At 38.2% G+C, this 20,445-nt stretch overlaps 1 protein-coding gene across 1 annotated transcript in view; it reads left to right on the top strand.

The window, feature by feature from the left end:
- LOC306866751 (transcription initiation factor TFIID subunit 4-like) overlaps window positions 1-19,778 on the top strand; it is a gene marked incomplete at its 5' end in the record, with an annotated part of 50,782 nt that extends 31,004 nt beyond the window's left edge. Inside the window, 2 exons of the mRNA XM_079412080.1 lie at window positions 4,573-4,692; window positions 18,144-19,778. Of these exons, the coding sequence (XP_079268206.1) occupies window positions 4,573-4,692; window positions 18,144-18,317 (294 nt within the window). The 3' untranslated portion in view covers window positions 18,318-19,778. The remainder of the gene's footprint in view (window positions 1-4,572; window positions 4,693-18,143) is intronic.
- Between the last annotated feature and the right edge of the window lie 667 nt (window positions 19,779-20,445).

The raw sequence follows: 20,445 nt of genomic DNA, 5'->3' as shown, positions 1-20,445 counted from the left end.
TGCAGGAAGTTGTATGCTACTATTCCATTCTGAACACAGCCGTAGTGTTGCACTATTCTGATTTTAAGGAAGCAAGTGGAGGTTCTCCAGTCGGTATTCACAGTGTGAAGAACCGTGTTAAAGTTGAGCAGCTGGTTTTGTGATTGAGGTCAGTCATTAAACAGTGATTATGTGGAGCTACAGAGCTCTGGATTACAGATGGCGTTACTAGGTTCCTCTTTCACTCCTCATCAAATAATCGAATATGAACGCAAGTCAGCGCTCTAGCTGTAGGCGGTGAGAGAAGATCAGTCGTGACACCAAACAGTCACTGTCCCTCTAGAACCTTCAATTGAACACCGCGAGTCGCTGCATTGTGTCCGTACAGGACCTCCTTCCCTCGCATTACTTCAAATAGATTCACGAACACCCTACCGTCGTCTCTTTTATGTGCCCTTGGGCGAATTCACCGTAGCTGTCAGGGTCAGGTGAAAGTTCAGTGCACCAGATCACTGACATGCAGCGGTGGCGCTGGCCGTGTTTACGTGTCAGCTCGCTCTCTCCGGGGCATCCATGCGTGTGCATGCAATGTGCACGACTTCCCTTCCGATTAGCATAACCCTTACTTAATTAGCATGTAAACGTTGCCTTGAATTAGCGGTTTGTCAATTTCCCCCTCTTCATTGTTATTTAATTTGCATTTGTGAAAGGAGGGGCGGGCGGCGCAATTATTTGGACAAATTGTTTCTAGCAGCACAAGTGACAAATTCAGTCAATTAAAAGTAATCTACATACACAATGGAAATATTTTACTCTGCGACTGATTTACGTCATTCTTGCAAAAGGAAAACGGTGTTACAATCGTTTTTGTCTTGTGTTCCCCCATAGATCCATCTGTAAGACTCAAATATCCCTTTATCAGTCAACAAAAAAACTGAAGTTTGTTCATATTAGATCACAATATACTAGATATCATTAAACACTATTATTAATATAATTAAAGTTTTAAACAAATCTGTAGGTGACAAAGGTCTGTTTAATCATGATTTAATATTTTAATATATAATATGCACAATTTATAAAAAAATTGCTATAAAATATAGAAATGCTATCATACGTTTAATTTTTTTTAAATGGTACTGTGTGTGTGTGTATGTTCATTTGCAAAAACCGATAACTCCTTTTTATTTTTTTTTATTCCAGGTAATATAAATCAAACTGCAATTGGGTTTGTCTTAAGTAATAACTTAAATAGAGGTAATTTACAAAATTAAAGTTCATTGAAAGTTTTTTTACATATTAAAAGTTTGTTTTAGCAAAAGCAGATAACTCGGGGAGCTTTTCCCTCACCATTGTAACGCGCTGCTTTTGCAAGGATCTATGAAAACGATTCAGCTTTTATTTTCCTTTTTCGCCCTGAAGAAGTTATCACAGGTTCATCAAGTTCGTCTAAATTATCCATCCTCGATCACTTTTACTCCGCTTTGACGAAACTCCTCTCAGCTAGCACTTCTTTTCAAAGTGAAAGTTGCCTTGCCACCTGACCTGAATACAGCGTGCTGATTCGCTAAAATAGACTTATTGGCTTCTGTTCAAAAACAACAAGGGTGCTTGTCGGCTTCTGCAGTAAAGCGTGAACTCGAGATGCCTTGAAAGTGGAAAATACTGGCTTTTTTGACAATGTTTTAGGGTTCAGATCACGTTATATGTGGACAATAATGTACATCTTTTTTTTTTTTTTTTAAGTGCCGTTTATCGGTCGTGGTCAGAATTATTAGCACCCTTGGTAAATATGATCAAAGAAGGCTGTGAAAATGAATCTGCATTGTTTAATCCTTTTGATCTTTTATTAAATGAACAAATCTAACCTTTCATTGGATAATAAGAATTTAAAATGGGGGAAATATCATTATGAAATGTTTTTCTCTAATACACGTTGGCCACAATTAACGGCACCCTTTTATTCAATACTTTTTGAAACCTCCATTTGCCAGTTTAACAGCTCTAAATTTTCTCCTATAATACCTGATGAGATTAGAGAACACCTGACAAGAGATCAGAGACCATTCCTTCATCCAGAATCACTCCAGATCCTTTAGATTCCCAGCTCTATGACGGTGCTTCTTCTCTTCAGTTCACTTCACTCATTTTCTACAGGGTTCAGGTCAGAGGACTGGAATGGCCATAGCAGAAGCTTGGTTTTGTGCTCAGTGACCCATTTTTGTGTTGTTTTTGAGGTTTGTGTTTGGATTATTATCTGGTTGGAAGATCCAAACATGGCCCGTTATAAGATTTCTAACAGTCAATCACTTAATCTTTTTTTTTTATCTGTTGCTATTTGATAGAATCCATGATGCCATGTGTCTAAACAAGATGTCCAGGACCTCCAGGAGAAATATAGGCTCACGACACCAAAAATACAGCAGTATATTTCATTGTACACATGGGGTACTTTTTATCCCTGTGTTCACCAAACCCATCTTGAGTGTTTGCTGCTAAAAAGCAAATTTTTTTAGTTTCATCTGACCATAGAAGCCAGTCCCATTTGAAGTTCCAGTCGTGTCTGATAACTGAATATGCTGGAGTTTGTTTTTGGATGAGCTAGGAGAATTTTTCTTGAAACCCTCCCAAACAACATGTGGTGATCTAGGTGCTGTTTGACAATTTTGTTTTTGTTTTAAGGTTTTCTGACCCCGAGACTCAACTATTTTCTGCAATTCTCCAGCTGTGGTGCTTGGAGAGTCTTTAGCCACTCAAACTCTCCTTCTCACCGTACATTAGGACGATATAGACACGTCCTCTTCCAGGCAGTTTCGTAACTCTTAATTATTCGTAAGTTTAGAAATTCTTAATTATTGCCCTGATGGTGGAAATGTGAATTTTCACTGCTGTAGCTCTTTTCTTAAAGCCACTTCACTAATTTGTGAAGCTCAATTATCTTTTGCTGCACATCAGAAATATATTCTTTGGTTTTTCTCATTGTGATGGATGATTAAGGGAATTTGGGCTTTGTTTTCCCTCCTATTTATATTTCTGTGAAACAGGAAGCCATGGCTGGATAATTTCATGTTCATAATCACCCTGGAGTGCTCAAAATTGTGAATATGAATGGGAATATACTTCAGAGATATTTTAATCATACGAATTTCTTGGGGTACCAATAATTGTGTCCAACGTGTATTTGAGAAAAACATTTATTTCATAATGAGATTTTCCCCCATTTTCAATTGTTTTAGTTCAATGAAAGGTTAGATTTTTGTGATTTTATTTTATTTTTTTATAAAAGATCAAAAGGATTAATAATGCAGGTTTCTTTTCAGAGCCTCCTTTGATCATATTTACCAAGAATGCCAGTAATTCTGACCACAACACACACACGCATTTATATTCATTGTCTATATGGACAAAAGTATTGGGAATCCCCTTTATTATTAATAGGTTTGACTACTTTAGTCATTTCCATGAGTACAAATCTTAAAGTTTAAGCATATAATGATATTTTAGGGAATTGTGTGCTTCTAATTTTGTAGCAACAGTCATTGGTGTTTGGTGATGAGTTTTTGACTCCATTTAAAGTCACACCAGAGGTGTTCAGCTGGGATTAGGACATTGCTTTCTGCAGACCAGTCAAGTTCTTCCATACTGACCTTATCAACCTTGCCTTTGGCATTGTCATGTTAGAATAGTAAAGTGTCAAAAAAAAAAAAAAAAAAAAAAAAAAAAAAAAATATATATATATATATATATATATATATATATAAATAAAGAATGATCACAATTAGTTATTTTTTGACGGCCCTAATATTTTAGATTGTTGTAGCAAAATTAAACTGTTTCCAGGTCCTCCTGGCTGGGAATTTCTTTTTGGAACGTCATCTGTCCTGTATCCCACCTCAAATACTTTGTTCCCACATTTCCCCCACTTCACTTCTTAACTCCAGCGGCCACTGCGGCTCGATGAACGCACTTTCTTATTGGGCCGTTGATGACACACAAAGCCATTCTTGCTGCTAGTGTTTTTTTGTGAGTTCATGGCCACAGTGGTGTGAGTGTCAGGGTGAGGAGAGGTGAGGACTCTCTCTGCATTTTGTGCCCGGCAGCGCTCACTCCGAGCAGGGGAACAGAGGACGCGCAGCCCCCTCCTCATCCAACCCTCCCGGCGTGGCTGGCTCTGTCACTGCCTGCTAGGGTGAGATGACTTTACCTGCGGGCTGTGCTTTTTGAAAATCACTCGCTCTCTCATTCTCAAACACTCACTCACTTTCTCCCTCGTTCCCTCGTGGAAAGAAATTGAATTAAGCACCCAGATACGGCGAAAGCTCTGAGTTATTTGCTGCATTGAAGCTGTGCGTGATGTTCAGAGCTTCATTTGCTCTATAGAGCTCTTCGGGGCAGTTTGGAATGAATGTAAAATACACGGCATACAAATATTTGAAAATGATAATTCAAGTAAGGGAATGTGATGTACAGTAATGCTTATTTGGGAACTTGTTATTCACAGACCTACACAATGTATAAATGGTCTGTTTCGCATGAATGGCTTTGATATAGCGTTCATGCAGTTAATATTGATTGTATGTTCTTGCCATTCAGATGCAGCAGCAGGAACTCGCCCAGATGAGACAGCGGGATGCCAACCTCACAGCCCTTGCCGCCATCGGACCCCGCAAGAAACGCAAGCTTGACTCTCCTGGGGCCTCGGCAGGTGCAGAGGTAAGACCCCCGGGTCCTTATTTATATGGACCTCCATACTAAGGTTCATGTGGGCCAACGCCAAGTAGATTAAAGCATGTCAGCTCCTGTAGTTTAAGATGTTTCCTTCACAAAGTCTCAAGAAACGGATTTTTCAAATCCAGGAAATATTCAACAAATTTAATACAAAAGCAAATCTTAAGGATACAAAATTGTCATTGGCAAGATTAAGCTTTTGCTTCATAAGTTTAAAATAGTGCAGCAGTGACCGTCCAGTTTTTAGTGGCCTTGATTGCCTTAATATTTTCTTCTTCATTCTTTGATAAAGAGTTCAAAGCCATAAACCAAATTAACCAGATCTAAGATGGTTCACATTATAAACATAAAATAGAAACATGAAATGGAATAAAGACTGCAAGATTTTGTACTTTTGTGTGAGAATAAATTACAAAGAACTTCAAATGTTGTCAAAAACTATGGTAAAACTAATGGTATTATATAATATATATGGCTTCAGTTTTTTTTTTTTTTTTTTTTTTTAAAGAAATACTTTTATTCTGCAAGGATGCATTTATTTTTTTGAAAGTAAGGGTAACAAAGTTTACTAGAAATTTTTATTTGGGGACCAAGTCTCACTATTAACTATTAGCTTCAACGTTTGCTTCAAACTTCCAATTTGCTGTTTATTAATAGTTAGTAAGGTACTTATGTTTAGGTATTGGGTAGGATTAAGTGATCTAAAATATGTTTAAAATATCGTTTCCACAAAATGATAACCAACGATATTGATGATGATAACATTTTCTTGACCACCAAATAAGCATTTTGTGTGTTAGGTTATATTGTGATATTATTTCACAATATTACTGTTTTTACGGTGTTTTCATAAAAAATAATGCTGCCTTGGTGAGCACAAGAGACTTGTTTCAAAAACATTTAAAAATGTTCTGACCCTAAATAAGTTTATAAAATATAAAAAGCTTGACAGCAGTGTAAGAAGAATTATATTTTATCATTTACAGTGCTTCATGGGAATGGTCCTGATTTTTGTTCTGTAATTTTCCCTGATTTGTTTGCTTTAAGTTCCTAATTGATGGATATTTCTTGTCAGGATTTATGATTAGTCTTTTATCATTAGTTTTTTCATCTGGAATTCAGCTATTAAATATGGTTTTCTTTTTTTTTCTTCTTTTTTTACAAACACAAATTAATTTGGCAACGTGTTCCTACCTATAACCTTATTTCTTCTAAGCTCATGGTAATAAGATGAAAATGTATGGCCATAACAAATGCCCCAACCACTCACATGCTCACTAAATCTTTTGCTTGAGCAAAGCTTATTTCTGCTAATTTAGTAAATCAAGCCAGTGTCATTTCAGTTCTGTGTAAATACTGTCTTCACATGCTGCTGCCCATGGCATATTATCAATAAGAGACGTGTCAGACGATATCACACATAAACGATCATTACCACTATCAGCAATAACAGTAGGAGCGGTGTTGTAATGACCCGCCACATGGCTTAGATCTTCTCTTTACTTGCATTGCAGCAATCTGCTGCTGTGAAGGGCACTAAATGTCCCTTTATGGAGAGCATAAATAACCAAATAAAAGCATTATTTCTGCTCTATGAATGCACTGCCCACCTCTTTCACTATGGATTACCTTCATCCACCCACATAAAACATAACCAAAACAGTTCAGCAAACCTGATGCTTTCGTAGAATTTTTGGCATCACGGGTAGAAGCATTTGCATCTCACACATCTAGAATGTAGGCAAAGAGACGTCTTCTCTCTTCATTTTCAGCCCATCATTTCTGTCTTTCACATCCAACTCAACGTTGCCCTTGGCGGTGCCCCCTCCCAACTCGTGCGCAGAAGCCCGCACACACCCCCTCGATGTGGAGCAAAGTGAATATGACTTTTCTAAAGGGGTCGGTCCTCGCCCAAGGGTCCGTGGCTGGGCCTGCTCTGAAGGGTCCAGTCAGAGATTTCATCTCCACAGCAATGTGCCTGAAGGGCAGCATGGCCCGAAGCGGGAGGCAGCCATGTCATAATGGCTCCACTCATTCTTCCCCCACCCCCGCGTCCTGACAGCAAAATACCTCGTCCTTGCTCCCCGTTTGCTTCTAAATAGAAGCTTCCTGCGGTGTCATTCTGCAGGGATCGTCATTGGGATAAAATGCTCAAGTTCTTGTTTGCAATGGTTGAGGAAAGGGTGGCGTTTTCTGCTTGCTCTTTGTCTGGCCTCGATGCCCTTGGGGCGGTTTGTTGTTTGATTGCTATTCCGTCTGTCTTTGGGTTGATGAAGCGATTAGGCCAGAGGGCAGCCCTGCAGGACCGCTCGAGGGTAGATTAGTCACAAGGGCAGGTGATGAGGACGTTTCTGAAGGGCGAGTTGTAGGGCACGCTGTAATAAAGGCCGCTGAGTTCCTGTGGGCCTGCATACCAGACTGAGCCTGCAGGCAGATCACACATGAGGGTTCAGAGTTGAGCTGTCCTAACATGGGCTGCCCATATTAACATGTTCATCCCAGTCCTGAGGCCAGGGGAACGGAGAGGACAATGGATTGAGAAACAATCCATGTGGAAAAAGAGGAAGAGAAGATGTTTTCAGATTGGGTCTGGTGCACTTCTTGTATTATTACTGTTATAGTTCTTGAAGATCGCAATGATTCTTGACGCCAATGAACCATGAGTCTTCTTGGCCTGTAGCATGTCGACTTTGTTTTAGCTTGAGTTGAGAAAAGTGAGTGTTAAGGCCTGTTCACAGTAAGGATGGGTTCTAAATTTAAAAGAATAGAGTCCACACTACAACTATAATGGCACAATATCATTGGAATTTTTTTCTACCTGATGAATGATAAAAACATTGACAGCCAATCAGAACTCATCCTGCTCTGAAAAGAGCATTTAAAGTGGCAGACGGCAAAGCTTAAAGGGATAGTTCACACAGAAATGAAAATTACACCTTGATTTACTCACCCTCAAGCCATCCTAGGTGTATATGACTTTCTTCTTTGAGACAAATGCAATCAGAGTTATATTAACAAATGTCCTAGATGATAGATCTACCAATGGGGGTCAAGATTTTTTAAGCCCAAAAAAGTGCAGCCATCCATCCATCATAAAGTAGTCCACATGGCTCTGGGTGATTAATAAAGGCCTTCTGAAGCGGCATAACTGTTGTGCTGTCAGTTTAAGGCTAATAAAATGTATAGTATAGCGAAAACAATTCACTTCTTCTCATGGTTTTCCTTTGCTGTAAACTTGGTTCTTCAGAGACTAGCATATTCTCACTGGAATTTACGCTATGCCTACCTCATACAAAAGGTAGAGATTATGGTTTATTAATTTTTAAAAATATGGATATTTTCCATATTTCCAACACATCACTTAGCTTCAGAAGGCCTTTATTAATCCCCTGGAGCTGTGTGGAGTACTTATGATGGATGGATGCACTTTTTTGGGCTTCAAAATCTGACCCCCGAATTATAGTGATTCTTGACGCCAACCAAACCACAAGCACCTTCTCGGTCCACTTACATTCCGTAAGTGTAACATGTTGGCCTTAACTTTCAGCTGAAGTCGAGAAAAGCGACTATTGTGAGAAGGAAAAATGGAGACGGAAAGCAAGAAGAAATGTATCTCTCGTACAAAAAAAGAAGGATGGATATACGGTTGCCCTTCCTTGCAGCAGAATTAACAGGCATCACATGGAAAACAATCTCAGCCCCGGCTATGAAAGAGAGGAGAGGGCCATTAAAAGCAGCCTGAAGGGATGGACTGGACCCAATATCACTAAAGCAAGCTCTCACTCACTGAAGTGAGGGCTCGCTCACAGGCAAAGAACCGTGCAGAGTTCTATAGCCACAATTAAAATCTCCCCCTCTGCCAGATCGGCCAGAGGGCAGAGACTGAATGGGGGAGGGAGGGGGACGTGGGGCCAGATATGGAATACCAAAGGCAGATTGAAATGTGTAGCCAGTAATGAGCACTACCAAAGCTCAGCTTTTGCAGCAATGGCATGGAGTTTAAACATTACCAGTCATTGAACTGAGAGTGTGTTCTTGTTCAGTATGTATCGTTAAAGGGGCCATTCACCTAAAAATGAACACCCTGTCGTCATTTACTCACCTTCATGTTGTTCTAAACCTATATGACAAATTGCAGATAGGGACACACAGTAGATCAATACTTATCGACTGATATTGTCGGATATTTCATTATTTTAGCCTATTTTCTTAATTTTTACTATTAGGTTACCTTTGCTGTCATCTAACACACACCTGCTGGCATGAAATTAAGTTTTACCTGGTCTATTTTTGAAATGATCTTGTTTTATCTAAATCGAAATATCATAACTCAATCTTTTGGTGAAACTAGAGAAGAAAATCCTCTTTGGTGGCTAATGCCGAACTTCTCCAGTCATTTCGTCTGCTTAAACTCAACCCTTTTTTTTACAATCAACTGCATCTAACTCTCCTTCAGATCAGCGTCCTCCAGTTCTACAACTGTTTGATAGAACCATGTCCCCGTCCCTAAGTTTTTGCTCAGATGTATGTTGTAATACTTGAGCAAATCAAAAAAATATTCTGAAGTCACTTATCGTATTCAAAACAATTGATTTTAGATTTTTTATTTTTTTTTGTCAATACTAGAAGTACTAGAATTTTAATATTGGCTTATTGGTATTGACAGAATTTTAATATCAGTGCATCCCTATTTGCAGAATGTCAAGAGTTCTTTTTCATAACAGGGACTGGCACTGTTCAACTTATTTTAAGTCATCTTAAGCCATACAATAGTTTGTTTGTTTTTTCAGGAAAAAGACTGAAAATTAAGTTATGTGCTGGAAGTATTTGTTCTCATCTTTTTTGCACTCTTGCTCTATTCGGTTAAGTAATTTTTCAGAATGTAATTTTATTAATATAAATCTAATATGTCTTATTGCTTTAGATGTCTGTTCCCAATAGGCTCCCTTTTTCAGTCTCTACATGCCTTCACCTTGTCCTACACATCGTGCTTTATCTTTGTGGTTTGCTAACGTTATATCATTAATATAAAATTCACACAGATTCTCTTGTTTCCTGTGGCAGATTTTGCCGGTTGATTGGAGCTCCAGTATTTTTTTTATGCGCGGTGATGTGATGAGTCCTATGTGTGCTATCTGTGGGTTATCTGCATGTGTTTCGACATGATAAGAAGGAGCATGAAGAGTCTGTTATCAGTTTGTAGGGGTTGCGTGGAATAACGTAATGCCAAAAATTGCCTCTTTCTGACCTCAGGCTACCATTGCAAGAAGAGGAAGGTCTTTGTTAGTGGTTAGTGGCTTTGTAAGAGTGATGATGTGTTCTGTTTTCCTTAATTTTATATTGATCAACTGCTTTGACAGGCATTTTTTCATCCAATATATTAAGGAAGGTCAAATTGGGTTTATTTGTTCGACCCAGATAAATCCTAGTATCAGACTGAAAAGGATTCTAAGTTGGAGGGCTATTTACGGGCTTGTTGTTTTCAGGTAAAATTCAACTGAAGATATGTCAGAAATATTATCCTTTATTGGAGCCAGATATTGCAATGATATTCTTATTGTATTATGCAATTTATAGTGATTTTATTACCAGTAAATATTTCTTTGCAATATTTCATTGCGGTAAATAAATGTAATACTAACTTTTATGCACATCATCAATCAGTTTTGACCCACAACACATAATAGAAAGCTTTGAAGTCAAAGAACACTCGATGGACTTACTGTAGATTGTACGGGGAGTTGACAAAATGGAAAATCCCTTGCAGTATGTAGCTATGATGAAGAGCAGGGCCTCCAGAATATTTTCAGTTTTTCTTGGAATACTGTTAGAAAACTCTTGAAGTGTGAGGAGTGGAATATTGCATCATTCTCCATGAGGAAAAGTGCCTTGAAGGATGAAGGAGATGGAATTTGCTGTTTCTACTTTGTGCTTGAACTTCACATGGTTCGATGATGCTCAGATTGGCAACTTCGGCAGACTCTAAATGCATTTGACCTTATCTTGGCTTCAAACGTAACATCTAACTGTATACCTGTCTGGAGAAGGAAAAAAGAGAAGAGAAGAAACACGACTCGTCAGAATGTATTTTTCCCCCCATTGCTCTGGGGTTTGTGTGTTGTTCTTGCTCCAGTTTAAGCATCTTTTGTTGTACTTTTGCACTTACCGAATGGCAGCCCTACCTTATGTTTCAGTTTTCATGACCTGTTCATGTTCAGCTTGCCTGAGACATGCCAATTTCTTTGTTGTTGTCTTGTTTGCATAGACACTGTTAGCATAGCACCCTTTCGTCTTTATGTACCTGTCAACAGCTAATGAAGATTCTGTGGGGTGTTTGGCGAGACAAATAAGGTGCTCTACATTGTTCCAATAAAAACATCACAATAGCCCTCAAAGAGGAACGTTTCCAGCCATCGACTCTTTTAGAATGCAAGTGCATGCTTTTCGCTAGCTTATAATGATGCCCCTCTATTTTGCCCACATCAATGAAATAGCATTCGGCTCCGTCAACAAAGTCAAGCCTTTGGCGCTTTTAAGATGCCCATCTCAGAAATTAATTACCTCCCTTGTTAATCTTCGCTAATTAAAATGGTAAGTTTATTAGTTCATGATGGCCGTGGAAGGACAACACTCACCAAGTTCCCTCCAACTGCAAGAGTTTTGAGAAAGTTGGCTTGAGTGACGCCAGTCAGAACAAGGAGGCTCTTTTGGATGCATTGGCCTGATGTAGCTGTTTCTACCTCAATAATTTCACTTTTGTTCTCACATATGGTGACATCCTTTGTTTCTTCTGTTTGTTTTGTGAAGAAAGGAAACAGTTGGTCCAAGATTACCTGCAGAGGTTGCCTACATGTAGACTAATCCATTAGTGTGGATAGGTTATTGGCTTCCTTTCTGCTGCTCAAATGGAAACCCATTAACGGAGGTAATGTGTGCCTCTGGCGAAGCCCGTGGGCACGGAGGCAGTGGAGGGTGTATCTCTCATGGAGCAAACACACACTGGTGTTTAGAAGACTAACAGTCTCCTGAACCGATGAGCCAAATATTTCTTTCACTGTCACTTTCTTGCTCGCGTTTTTTTTTTTTTCGTAAATTTTTTATGCTTGTCCTTCTTTAACTCTTTTCTTTGTCTTTTACTCCATATATCTCATACTTTCAGCTGTTTTCTCTTTCTCTCTCTCTCTTGCTCTTTTGCTTTCTCCTGACGCTCTCTGGCTGACACTGGCTTGGGTACAGAGTCACATTGATCTGTGAAAAATCCTTCAGGCAATCATGAAATATTAAATTCAAGTCGTACTCTACCACTTCTCTCCTTTCTCTCTCTCTCTCGTTCTCTCTCTCTCTATCGCTTTCCTTCCCGTTTCTCCGTGTCCTTCCTTGCATTTAGTTTATTCGCACTCCATTTCATCAGTTGGAACAAGTTACAACCTCGCATAAGTCACACAGGCTGATCTCTATCTGTGTTTTAAGCATTAGCATCTAAACCTAAAATGTAAATCTTACTGGAGTTTATTAACCAGAACACAGTCGCAAATCACTCGGTCTTATCCAAGGATTCAATAGCGTTCGTTACTTGATGTTAGAATAAAAATAAAATGATTCTTAAAAAAAGTAAAAATACTAATTATTATTTTACATTTACTGTTGGGATTTCCACAGTTGCTTACATCAGGGTTGTACACTATGTAGCACAACTGTGAGTGTTGATTATTATTTATTTGTACTTTATGGTTGTAAATTTCTTCATATGCTATTTATATTTGTATTAAATTCCATTTAAGGAGAAAGAGTGCAGATCTGTTGATAGCTTAAAGAATAGAAACAGCTGTGGATTTTAATGATTATATACATTGTGGTCTTGGATTTCCTGCGTTTACTTTTTCTTTTTGTAAGTTTACGTTTTTCTTTTTCCCCCACTCCCAGAGATCTCTGGTTGGTTGTGTAAATAATCTGTTTCATATTACCGCAATGACCCTCTGTGTATGTAGAAGCCAGAGGGGTATTGGCACCATCTCGGCTTACCCTCCTGATTCCCTCAAGCTGTTCAGCTACCATTACAGCTCGTACTATTGCCATTTATACATTGTGTTTATTCTGGATTGCAACACAGTAGGCATGCTTTTTGCTTTTCGTAACGTAACGGCAACATTATGTATATTAAATCCATTCCAATGATAAACAACGTGTCATATCAACTTATTTTGAGAGTTATACAAGACACAAACTCTGCAATAGTGCAGACATTCCCCACCCTGTCCACTTTAAATGGAACATTTTTTGTACTCTGAACTAAGAGTGTTTTAAAGACCATCGTAGTACAATCTTTGTTGAGCTACTTCGTGTGTTTGTATAGCATTGCCCTCAAGCTTAATGTGTACCTTGTAGCCATGTAAGCTGTTGACAAGTGCTGTTTCTTTTGTACAGGCAACACAATGTGGGAGAGCTGTTTGAATTGCAGGCAGATGTAGGCAGAATGTTGGTTCTCCCGCAAGTGCTGCCTGAAGCATCCCAGTTCTTTGTGCTGAGAGAGTGAAAGAGGGCAAGAAAGGGATATGCTGTTCCTAAAACGTGTGCAGAATAGTTGTGAACCTGCAGCGTGGATATTTACCACACAAATTCGACAGACTTGCGTTGCCAAGGTGTCAAATTAGACACTTAAATTGTGCTTAATCCTGAAAAAAAAAAAGAGTTGGAGAGGTCTGGAGATGTCAACTCCCACAGCCCAGATGAATCCCAGTATCTGGCATCTTCTGACATCCTCTGACCCAAGTGTTTGGCACACATGCTGCACTTTTGCATTGTTTTCAAGATTTTCCCAGTGGTTTTTGAGGCTGATTGAATTGGCATTCGTCATATATTCGATGGTTATTAGCAATGATTGTGGCAAGTTTGAGAACTTGCATTGATAAATGCCAATGAATGGGTTCTTTTAATTGAAAATGTGGTAAGCTACCTTCAAGTACACCCAGAAATTTACACTAGCAAACAAATAACTTGGTAAAAATCACCTAGAACACCTAACATGTTTTATATGATTGTTAGGAGTATTCTGGGTAATTTTAGCATTTAGTTATGTAGTTTCTAAGGTATTTCTGTGGTTATTTGGATGCTTTTAGCAACCATACCACATCCAGAACATCATAGAAACTTCATAGCAACATGGTAAAACCATTCAAAATACACAAGAAAGGTCATAGCAACCACCCAGAATATAAGTTGTCTTCACAGCGTCTAGTTTTATCTGCTTTTTAGATTCATCAGTGATTGAAGCTATCAATTTGATTCTTTTACTGAAGGTTGAAGAAACGACCCGTTTGAAAATTATTTGCTGGCATTTTGGGTTCAGGGATGATTAAGGGTTTGTGGTAGTATCTTCATCAGTTGGGCTAGCATGCATACATTATGCTACATTTTGTTGTGTCTGTAGTTAATTATGTGGGGAGGTAATGATGGAACACCACAAAGCCTCGTGTTTTTGTTGGGGCCGCAGGCCTGGATTTTATCCCAGCTCTGCCCCTCAGCTCCTCAACTTTACTGGAGGCAAAGGAACTGCAGCTTTGCCGCTATTTCTCTAATTAGAAAATCCCCTTCCCCAAAGCAAGATTTTTTTAATTATGCGTAGTGTCAACTAGTTTACAGATTTAATCCATGGTTAATACATACCGAACCACAAACTGGGATAGTGTCGTAAATGGGCTGGAAAAATGACCACAGTCTTATACTCTTGTGCTGTCATTTTAGACAGTAGCTTTCGTAGCACCAACTTACACTTTTTGCAGCAATAGGATAAAATATCTATTTTGGGTTCCCCAAAGAATCTTTCAGTGAACGGTTCTTAAAAGAGCATTTTCATTACCTAAAGAACCTTTATTCACTCTAAAGAACCATGGAAATGTTAAAAGTTCTTCATGAAACCATCAATGGCAATTAAGAATTTTATTTTTAACAGCATATGCAACCCTAACTTTTGATCTACTTTGAGGAACCATGAAGATGTTGTGGTTGAAGAGGCCTGTTTTGAAACCCAGCCATGTCTCTCATAGTTTTATAATTGCACAAGGTTAGATGGTCCTGGATCAAAGTAAAAGGCCGCCATCAAAAAGCTGGCTAGTATAGGGTTAAAGTGAAGTAGAGCAGGGTTGCGTAGCCCTGGGCGGCAGTTCTGCAGAGACTGGGCTGTGTTCGTGCAGAGGCAAGGCGAGTCATTTCCCCAAACGCTGGAGACACACAGCACCCTCAGGCATTCTCTAACCTTTAGAGGCCAGAAGTGCTCACAGTCGTTTGGAGGAATAAGGTGGAGTAATAATGTTTTTTCCCCCCTCCATTTTGTCTGGAGAGGGTTTTCTCTGTGGTGGTTTGGTCACTTTGAGTTGAAGGGCTTCTCAATTCTAGGGTAGCTTTGGAGCAACGCTGCTTGTTTTGAAGATTTTAAGTCCTTTACGTTTGGTTGAAGGATACGTTTCATGCCATTCTGCTCAATTTATGGCTTTCAGAAACCTACAAGTGTAAGCTGCCTCATCTCTTCAGGGTTTGGTATCAGTTCCTCTGGAGGTGTTTACTGTCCTACACACAGTGAACACACACAGACACAACTCAAGGGTTTGCAACACACTTTAACCCTGATGACACTTGAAAAGATAGCTTGTGCGCCCTACACATTCCACTCCACAGTTAATGTGGTTTAAAAAAAAAAAATACTTTTCTCTCAGCGCCTGGGGCACGTTAATGCTCACATTTGTAATATATTCATCCATATCTTTACACATTTATGCAGGCTTAACAAGCTCCATCTCTAACGCACCACTAGGATAGTGGCAAAATGCCCTGAGCGTGTTCACCCACACAAGCTAACTGTGAAACGCTGTCTTCCTGTACTGCAATGTCGAGTTGAACAAGTACAACAGTCTTTTACTGAAGGCTAGAGTTTAGGTGGTTACATATTGGAAATTTTATTTTAAATTATTTTACTGATAATGTCTGTTTTGCTTTTTGTTATTTTATTATGGGTCAGTGATAAATAAGAGTCCATGATAAAAAAACAAAATAAGAACTTCATAATGTAGTTGTTAAAGCAGGTTGCAAGTTCTTAGAAATGTGCTCTGTATTCATTATAGTTTCAATTTAATGATTCACAATGTCATGTGGTGTAACCGTCATGTAAAAAGTACAATATAATTTTTTTTTTTATGTTTTGCAAATGTCATGATTTTTTATATTTTCAGTTGATTTTAGTTAATGTACCTTTTTTTTTTTGATTAAATAATTTTTTTGGATTTTCTTAATTTTTTTGTTTTAGTGATTTTAGTACTTGAAAACAAAAATGAGATGTTTCCTTGCCAACTAACTTTCATCTAATTTTTTTAATAGTTTTAGTTAACAACAACAACATTGGTTGGTTGCACTACATGTAGCTTTATCTTTCACAAATTTAATTTTGAATGTCTTTTTTCTTTATTGTAAAATCAGGGCCTTTTTACCACCCAGACTTTATTTATCCATGTCCAAAAAATATCAAATTAATTTTAATTAAGATTTTAAAATCATGTTCATTGTAGAAGAGGTGTATTCAAGACATTGCATATTAATTACATTATGTCATTGACCCATTTATTTGAAATCGCTAAATGCAGTGGGTCTGTTTTTAAGAAGTGTTTGTTGATTTGGTGTTTGTTGACTATTGCGTGGCATTGCATCGGATGTTTTCGACTCCGCACACAGATATGGCATCCAGTGCTCGGCATTGATTTCAGGTTTATTTAAGTGTGTGCACCTATGTAACCAGAGGCTTACAATCACTTGATCACTTGCACTAAACTTCCTGGAACGGTCTCTTCTGGGTGTGGCCATAAGTGAAAATTTTGGCATTAATCTCTAATTTCAGTTTTGCATTTCATTCTTCTCTTAAAGTGCTCCTGACAATTTTCAAATAATGACCTAACATTAACAACGTACAAGACCGCGCACCTACCTGCCCGCGTAAACATGTTGTGAGCTTTGCCAGCCCTGGGTGTGTGTGAGAGAGTGGGAATCATTCAGGGTGTGTAAGAGCATGTATGATGGTGATATAGATCCCACAAAGCTGCAGGTTGTTTCTGTAGGGTGTGGTGTGTGTTTTGTGCCCGGAGGCTGTCTTGCACCTTCTCACGTATACTTAGTATTCAGTGAAGGCTGAAGACCCTAACCTCATTCCAGCTACCGATGTCACGCTATAGACCCCCTGTACGGCTGATGAATACAATACACGTGCCATCTTCCTCCCTCCTCCTGGAAATTAGATGGAAGGTCTTTTCCCTCGAGGTGGACTGTGTAAATAATCTTAATGTAGCAACGGCTCAACCCCTCGTTTTCTTGTCTTGACTAAGCATAGGTTTTATTTTAATGGTCTTTATTGTTTTATAAAGATTTTCGGTTTGATCTCACTCTTTCGCACTCATTTGTTGAGTGGAGTCTGAAGATGAAGTGCTTTGAGATACTGTAGTTGAGATCAAAAGTCTGCTGCCCGGGGAGTGAGGTGTGGTTCTCTAGCCTCCAGCTGAGAACAGATGATCACATGTTGTGCAGGTGTGCTGACAAACACACAAAAGCACAAAACCAGAGGATCTTTGACGACTGCTAGGTCTTTATTGCTAAAATGCTTGCATTATGGAATCAAAGCAAGGGTTTGTCTCAGATTTAATTAGCACAAAGACTTGCTTTAATTTTGGGTGATTTGAATTTTTTACTTTTAAATGAAGCTAAAACCATGTGAACTAATCTTAATTTTTGTCAAAAAATTAGCCTTTTTACTATTTTAAATTTACACACAAAAATCTGACCTAATTCTAAGTTTGAAAATAATAATAATAATAACAATAATAATAAATCGTTACAATTTTAAATTTAACACAACCTAATTGAATCTGAGAATTAAAGTTGTATATATATTTTTATTTCATTTAATTTATTTACTATGGAAGCCTGTTTATGCCACTAAATAAATAGAAAAAAGGTAATTGCGACATTTTATCTCACAATTCTGACTTTATTACAATTGTGACACATAAACTCGCAATTGCGAGTAATAAAGTCAGAATTGTGAGATAAACTGGCAATTCTGCCTTTTTTTCCCCCTCAGAATTGTTATAAACTTGCAATTGCGAGTAATAGTCAGAATTGGGACATATAAACTGTCCATTCTGACTTTTTTTTTTTTCCCTCAGAATTGCATTATATAAACTTGCAATTGCTTGCGAGTTCTAAAGTCCAGTTCTGAGAGGAAAAAGAGAAATGATTAACTTGAGATAAAAAGTCAGAATTGCGAGATGACAAGTCTGAATAAAAAATTTTTTAGTGGCGGAAACAGCTTCCATACTTTTATACTGTTTTAAATTGAATAAAATGTGTATATATATATATATATATATGACCTAATCAATTTTTTCCTTATTCCCTTTCAGTTTCCTGCGGGCTCCTCCGGATCAGCGACCGGTTCTACCTCATCCTCCGCATCCTCAGTCCGGCAGACCCGTCAGCGCATTACCCGGGTCAACCTCAGGGACTTGATCTTCTGCTTGGAGCAGGAGCGAACCACAGCCAGGTCCATGCTGCTCTACAAGGCCCTTCTGAAGTAGCACTGATCCAGTGAGATGGATGAGATCATCCACGCTAATGGTACTCCACCTGCTTGACTCTCAGTAATATGTTCAAGTCTTCCTCTCCTCCTCCGCATTCATCTCCAGTCTGTGCCTTCAGACTCATCTGTGGCATGTACTCTTTGTGTCATAACGAGCACGTTGCTGTAAATCTTCCAAACGTACGCAATCTGGAGATGAGAAGGTTATGGAAAAACCGGCGGCGGCTGTGGACACCATGTAATTTTTTTCCCCCTTTGGGTCACCCTTTTATGGTTTTATTTCCCCTTTGTTTTGGATTAATGAGCCATCGTTTGAGCAATGCTGATCTTTTTATTCATTAACTTGAACACAGACTGGTTTTATGTTTCAGGATAGAGATTGAGATTTGTTTTATATAAATAGCGGCTGGACTTGTTTTAACCGAAAGCCTCATTTGTAATAGAGACACTGGAAATGTGAATGCAAAGTTCCTGGATTTAGAGGTCTAACGAGTCAGGAGTATTTTTAGTAACTTATAAGTAGCGCATCTTTAAGTCTCTGAGGATCCGTGTGGATGTTTTCATTTTTTTTGTTTTTTTGTTACTGATTTATGCAAAATGAAGAAACTCTGTGTTGTAAAACACTGACTGTCTTTCATCCTATTGGATGGTCTTTTGAAATTCAGTGACAGTTTTTGTCTCGCATACTCAGTGTGGGGTTATAGGTGTGTACGGTTTCACTAGTGTCTGCAAGTATACTGTGAAATGGTGCCTTACGTGGCCCCTCCTGGGGCAGCTTTGTTTTTAATCAAATTCACGGCATGGAATTATCTAATATGCTAATACTAATATGCATCGCTTCACCAACGATTCTAGAGCAGGATCTCTCGTAACTTATTTGTGCAGAAATGGTAGGTTGTATGTATTGTTCATTTGACCATTTTTTAAAAATACGTTCAAAATGAGGTGACTTCGACAGACTGCAGTAATGATTTTAAAATACTAATGTCGCATTTTGGATCATGTACTTTTGTGTTTGAAATCAAGTTCACTATAAATTTGGTATCTGTCATTGGGCATTATTTTGTGTCTCAAGTACTGAATATTTGTATATTGCCCTTTATGACATGCAGTAGGAGAGGAAATGACGTGTTCAACATTTGACATTTTGGAGCTGTACAGATGTATGTTGGGAGACAGTCAGCGTTCATGTCGTGTGCAATGAGTCCTTTGAGATCTGAGGCAAAATCTTTTTCCATCTCTCAGATTGGTTTTAATCCATATTGTTTGTGCTGGCGTGTGGACAAACAGTATTGTTGATCAAGGGATTGTCTTTTGTCTAAAAAAACATATCTATTAGAATTTCTATTTTTGCTAAATTTAACAATTTTTGAATGTTTGGTTGGTTTGGAAAAAAAGTGCTCATCTCTATTAAATTTGTACTTTTGTAAAAGAATAAAGTTCCTAATTATAATTCTGCCAAGACTTTCTTTAATGTTGCTTTACATTTAATATGTCAAACATATTTTTTTTTTCCTGTTCATCAGGTGAGGCTCTATTCTGGTATTTACCGCCCACATTTCATAATTCAGTAAATTTCTGATTAAAAACGTAAAGTTCTGCCACAATTTTTTTTGTAGTTGAATATTATTGTAGTTGAAAATGTCAATCTTATGTTACTTTAAACGGATAGTTCACCCCAAAATGAAAATTCTGTCATTAATTACTCAGCCTCATGTCGTTACAAACCCGTAAGACCTTTGTTTATCTTTGGAACACAAATTAAGATATTTTGATGAAATCCGAGAGCTTTCTGACCCATTAAATGTATCTTAATTTGTGTTCTGAAGATGAACGAAGGTCTTACGGGTTTGGAACAACATGAGGCTGAGTAGTTAATGACAGAATTTTCATTTTTGGATGAACAAAAGTTTAATCGACAGACTTCGCTCTTCTGATACGTGCCATACTTCTCCAATCATTTAGTCTGCTGAAACTCCGCCCCTTTTTCTTAAAATGCACTGCAAGTTCAGATGTGCCTCCATCCAATCAACAACTAACTGATAGGACCAAGTCCCCAAAATACGTTTTTTTTTTTTTCTCTTCTGAATATTCACTCGAATGTACATCACAATATGAAAAGATCT

This window comes from Barbus barbus (genome assembly GCF_936440315.1).
Source record: "Barbus barbus genome assembly, chromosome: 48".
Taxonomy (NCBI): Eukaryota; Metazoa; Chordata; class Actinopteri; order Cypriniformes; family Cyprinidae; genus Barbus; species Barbus barbus.
This window is presented reverse-complemented; position numbering and strand designations above follow the sequence as displayed.